The 6000-nt window shown below is 36.8% G+C and overlaps 1 protein-coding gene across 1 annotated transcript in view; it reads right to left on the reverse strand.

Moving 5' to 3' along the window:
• Window positions 1–6000, reverse strand: part of iqgap3 (IQ motif containing GTPase activating protein 3) — a 52151-nt gene that overhangs the window by 42448 nt on the left and 3703 nt on the right. The window contains exons 4-9 of the mRNA XM_077229976.1: window positions 4931–5008; window positions 4758–4834; window positions 4599–4666; window positions 3473–3586; window positions 2016–2194; window positions 1136–1217 (exon numbers count right to left, since the gene is read on the reverse strand). Coding sequence (XP_077086091.1) covers window positions 1136–1217; window positions 2016–2194; window positions 3473–3586; window positions 4599–4666; window positions 4758–4834; window positions 4931–5008 — 598 coding nt within the window. The remainder of the gene's footprint in view (window positions 1–1135; window positions 1218–2015; window positions 2195–3472; window positions 3587–4598; window positions 4667–4757; window positions 4835–4930; window positions 5009–6000) is intronic.

The following is a 6000-nucleotide window of genomic DNA, read 5'->3' on the forward strand; positions in this document are numbered from 1 at the left end:
TAATGTTTTATCGTGCCATGAACAAACAAGTTATAGAAGAATTCTCAGTCCACAAATCACTGAAATTCACCTTAGATTTAATGTAGCAATGCTAACTGTAACCATGGTATTGTGGCAGAAATAGTTTTTTACATTCTTAATCTCAGCACTTTTCAAGGGCTTCACACTTTTCCCAGCACTTCAGAGCTCTAAAATAACATTAAAATTGGATAACATTTAATGTGATGATATGTAAAACTAAAAGTATAAAGATGTAGAAAAATGAATTTCATAGCAAACAAACTTTTTTTTTTTAAAGACATGAAATTACCACTATAACCAGTAGATGGATATTACCAGAGGAGCACTTATTAGCCATTTCTACTCCCTAATATATGGAAAAATGTAGGAAAAAAGTCACAAAGTCTGATGAAAAACTTCAAATCATGACTGAACTACACAGAAAGTAAGTAAAGAAGAGTAGAATATTTAAATTTAATAAAGATTTATCTGCATCTCAATTCAAGCTCAGTGCTTTACGGTCAACTTTTCAATAAATAAACATGTAACATTATTAGTAACTGCACTTATTAATGCAAAACAAGTGTAATATGATTAAAAATAACAATAATAATAAAAAGATAAAGAAAAATATTTAAAATGGTAATAAAACAGCAATAATTGTTGTTATTTACAATGACAATAGTATAACCAAAATAGCAATAATATTATTGTCACAATGTATTAAACAAATCTAGGCAAATTTTTTTAAGGTCTAAAAGCTCAAACTAACAATGAACAAAATATTTTTGGAAGCATTTATTATCTCTGTTAATGTCAATAAGAATATAATTGAACTAACATGAACAAAAAATAAACAGTAGATTAACTAATGTTAACAAACACAACATTTAATTTTAATAGTGCAAAAGTTATTGCAGAAATTAAATTGATTAATATATGCTGTAGAAGTGTTGTTTATTCTTAGTTAATGTTAACTAATGCAGCTAATTAATTTTAACAAATGAAACCTTACTTTAAAGTGTTAAAAAAAAAACTTCCTGGTTTTCCTTTTATACAAATGTCCAAATTATTGAAATTCTTATTAGATTTTGTGGTGAAATATGAGTGACCCAGACGTGATTTCACGACTCACTGTTGACTCTGTTAACGGAGTCTTGAATTTCTCTCTGCGTCAGATATTCCTCATAAATGTCGTTCTCTGCTGATCCGTTTCCCTGTGAAACACAGAATCGTTAGAAAGACCTACTATAACTCATTCATTAAGAGAAATATCTTCATGCATTGCAATGGAAAAGATAACATTCTTAAGGGTAAAGACGACCAATTTAAGAGGGCTGGAGTCCCTTTTTATTATTCATTGAACATGGGGATATTATCAATATAATACAGGAGGAACAAAATGCTTAACTAGGTATTACATTCATATAAAATATATATTATTTGCACTATATTCCTATTTTATTGCTTATATCTGTGGCTATTATTGATTGCGATGCATTGTTAACTCTGAAATCCAAAGTACATACTGTATTATCCAATTTCATGTTATATGAGCCCCGGTGTTTGTTTGTTTTGTTTTGTACATTATGAGTTGTTACAGACATGTGATGTACACTGTTGTGTAAGTGTTCAAGAAACAGGGTTCCCACACCTCTGTTAACTTCCAAGAACTTTCCAGGTCCAATACCTCATTTTGGTACACATTACACATTTCAGGTGAGAGCAAGGTTACATCGTGTTGTTGCAAACATTGTTACAGTTTTGCGCGCGTGAACGTCATGGCAACGTACAACACAAAGTACCTCACGTGCGAAACATTTAACGCAACACATAAATGCGCGTAACTAACGTGAATCACGCTAGCTAGTGTGCATAAGCCACGACCCGTGGGAACCCTGAAGAAAATGCAATAATAATAAAATAAAACAAACATTAAAAAAACAGAATCGTTCACATCAGCTCGACAGCAGCACTTCGTCTCTTGTCAGTTTGTGGTCATGTGATGCTCTTACGTGTGTTCGCGCCTGAGACGCCTTCTGAACGCGCGCCTGTCGTAGCATCTCCTGGTAGACGGGCATGAGCCGGTCCTGAAGGGCGCTCAGCATGGCGTTGGGGTTCTGCAGGGCTCGACCTGTGACCTCCACACACCCCCGGTCCACCGCTTCATTGATGGCGATCACAGCCGCGTGCACTAACACAGCAGAGAGATCGAGTGATTACTTTAAAATCATGTTCCTGGTAATCTTGAATCAGAATCAGTTCCTCTTGCAGCATCTCTTCTCTGATGTGGGCGGGGCTATAACCTGTCACTCACATGAGATCAGCCAATAGAAAACCACAACCATCCAATCAATTCCACACAGACACAATTAAGCCCCGCCCACATTTATTCTTGTTCCAGAAGCGCTTCACTCGATATACGACACAATAGAGAAGGAAAGACTAACGTAACTTCCCTTTCTTGCTGACTTTAAAGATGAACGACGTCAGACTCTAGTCGTTCTGACGTCTTACGTCTCTGTAGTGGTTAAACATGAGATATAATTCGTCTTGTGTAGACCTAACAGGCGATCTTTGGTCTCGTGAATCTATAATTCGTTCCCTGGCCAATAGTTTTGGCAGATTCATATATTTGAGCGCTGAATTTGTATATTTGACTGAATTGTTTGTTTTATATTATTAAAGCTTTACTGTATAGCTTTCTGTACCTTTTACTTATACTTTTATAATGGCTATTATTGATAAAACTGAAATTTAACAAAAAGACATAGGGTTGAGTTTTGTCATTTTTTATTTTATTACAAGATCATCTGTAATGTTGTTTATTGCAACATTTGTACCAATGCACATATTGCCTGGAATATGTTTAATATTTTAAAATTTGAACGAAAAGTGGCAGGACTGTGTTTTATATTTAGTTGCTACCGTACATACATTCAGCGCCTGAACCACATTTGTGCGCTTATAATGTTTAAAATGTATTTAAATGAAATCGAAAAGAAGCAGAGTGGTGTTTTATAACATATTGCGTTTTATTGTTGCCTAAAATGTACATACGGAAATAACCGGAGTAGCAGAGCGAGCTGAGTGGCGCTTTCAAGAACGCACGGTTCCATTAGCAGAACTACTGGACTCGCGTCCTCGGGAGTCAGTCTCCTGAGTCGGACTTTGCGTAGGCTACTTGGTATTGAGAAACGCGTAATGCCGGCGCTTGTTTCTTGTGACAAACATGCTGAGAAGAAAGAACAAGATCTGCTGTATGTCATCCATTGTTGTTTACTATGTGGCTTTGCTTCTTCGCGCGGAAATGACGTCGATCGCTTCTTTCCGGCAAACACCACGCCTATCAATTAAGGGTACTGTTGGCGGTGGAAACGCTAGCCGGATCATGGTTTACCGACCCGAACCGTACTGTACCGTACCGCTCAGTGGAAACGAGCCATTATAAATATGCGGAGATGTGTCGCACCTGCCGCCTCGTCCACTGAGAGCTCATTGGCCAGAATTCCTCCGATCTTGCTGAACGCTGGCATCTGAATCCCGTATTTATCCAGCTCCAGTTTCATGTTATTGATCTCCTCCTCTGCAGAACACACACAGTTTAGAAACAGACAGCTGTGCTTCAGATGCTGAAACACACTATAGAAACGGCGTAAACTGAAACTAGATTTACTAGTGCTGGGCAACGATTAATCGCATCCAAAATAACAGTTTGTGTTTACATGATATGTGTGTGTACTGTGTATAAATACTTTGTATATATACACACACACATACACATGTGCATGTACACTACCGTTCAAACGTTTAGGGTCAATACGATTTTTTTTTTTTTAAAGAAATTAATACTTTTCTTCAGAAAGGATGCATTAAATTGATCAAAAGTGACAGCAAAGACATTTATAAAAATGCTAAATATTTATTTTTTTAATTAAATGGTTCTCTTGAACTTTCAAAGAATCCTGAAAGAAATGAATCACGGTTTGCACAAAAATATGAAGCACTGTTTTCAACGCTGATAATAATCATAAATGTTTCTTGAGCATCAAATCATCATATTATAGTGATTTCTGAGGGATCATGTGACACTGAAGACTGGAGAAATGATGCTGAAAATTCAGCTTTGATCACAGGAATAAATTACACTTTATTATATATTCACATAGAAAACAGATGATTTACATTAGAATGATATTTCACTATATTACTGTGTTTGTTTTGTATTTTTAATCAATTAAATGCAGCCTTGGTGAGCAGAAGACTTCTTTTAAAAACATTAAAAATCTTACCGACCCCAAACTTTTGAACAGCAGTGTATATATTTGAGAAATATTTGCATGTATATACATATATTTATATAATATATAAATATTTTATATATAAAGAACACAGTTTTCTTAAATATATACATGCATATGTGTGCATTTATATATACAAAATAATTATACACACTACACACACATATATCATGTAAACACAAACTTTTATTTTGGATGCGATTAATCGTTGCCCGGCACTAATATTTACACACGCACAGAGCTGATGATGTAGATGACACTGTAGAATTAGTCATAAAAGAAATAAACACATTTTACCTGTGAACTTGACCTTCCCACACAGGTCGTGGATCTGAGGGGCGAGTCCCAAACGAAACAGGTACAAACTAACAAGAGATCAGAAACCATGAAATAATGCATAAGTGTAAAAACAGTCGGAAGTCATTACTCTGGATGATGTGAGCCAGGAGTTCAGACCTCAGAGCATGAATGCAGTAAACCGCTCTGGGCATGTTCTTCTTATCATACACATCCGTCGTCTCTGGATGAAACATCTGCAGAATATACAACATCTTCAGTGATATGAAGTATTCACTACAGTAGACAACAGTTCCTGTTGCATTATGGGCTGAAACATGAGTGTGATTTACCGTTGGCAAGCCGACCTCCATCATGGCGTTCCTCCAGTGGTTGATGTTGTCAGTGTGACGAAACTGAAGCCCGCTGGCCTGAGCAGAAAACATCAGAGATTCACAATTACATATTGAAAGTGCCGATATTATGCTCTTTTAAAGGTTGCTAATGTTGTTTTCTCCTACAACAGATTCTCATGCAGCCAAGATCAAAAACACTAATGTCCTCATAATCTCCACTGCAGCTTCAGCTCTTTCCTCTCAGTGTCTGAAACTCTGATCAAAGATTCAGTCTCTCTAAGCCCCGCCTCTCTGAGAGCTGCTCTGCTGTGATTGGTCAGAAAGCAAACGCTCATTATCATATCTGAATTTCAGCTCTTTATAGGAACAGTGACGATGGCGTGGGTTTTACCGCATCAATCTCAGCAGAAAACAGCGTCTTCTCGACACGAACAACACGAACCAAACTCTTCCAGTCTCAGATACACTACAGTGTTTGAGGGCGGAGCTAAGAGACGCTGTTCAGCCAATCAAGACCAGAGTGCGGACATTATGCAAATTAGTTACGAACCTACGCAGGTTCAGCAGGAAGTGAGACTGGAATTACTGACAACTCGTTTCAGCAGTTCAGAATCACTTTCTTTTAGGGGACAAATACTGTGGCCAAAACCACTCACTCGTTTACTCCTCACTAATCCCTATGTAGTGTACGGCATTTGAGTGCATTTGAGTATGATCGAAAAATGATTTTGACACATATACTTCCTTTAAGTTTCGTTAAAGAAGCCGTCCTTAACAGAAAACACGAAGTGCTGTTCGAAACTTTGTTATCTGTCACTGTGTCCCTGCAACGTCTGTCAGCGGCAGCGCGTTTTCTACTCGAGCATGTGAATATTACTGTTTTCATATTGTAACAATATAAACAACATAAATATTATGTTGACGCGAGTGTATACCTTCGTTCTGTACGATAAGTGGAACGGTCTGTTTTATTAGCGTTTTTCCCCCTTTCGTACTGATTGATCATAAATGCTTCTTTACATTTTTTGTTTACACATATTGTTTAATGTTTTCAACTGAAAGAAAAC

Source organism: Siphateles boraxobius, unplaced genomic scaffold, assembly GCF_051911475.1.
Source record: "Siphateles boraxobius isolate OS27281-9 unplaced genomic scaffold, OSU_SipBor_1 137, whole genome shotgun sequence".
NCBI classification, from domain to species: domain Eukaryota; kingdom Metazoa; phylum Chordata; class Actinopteri; order Cypriniformes; family Leuciscidae; genus Siphateles; species Siphateles boraxobius.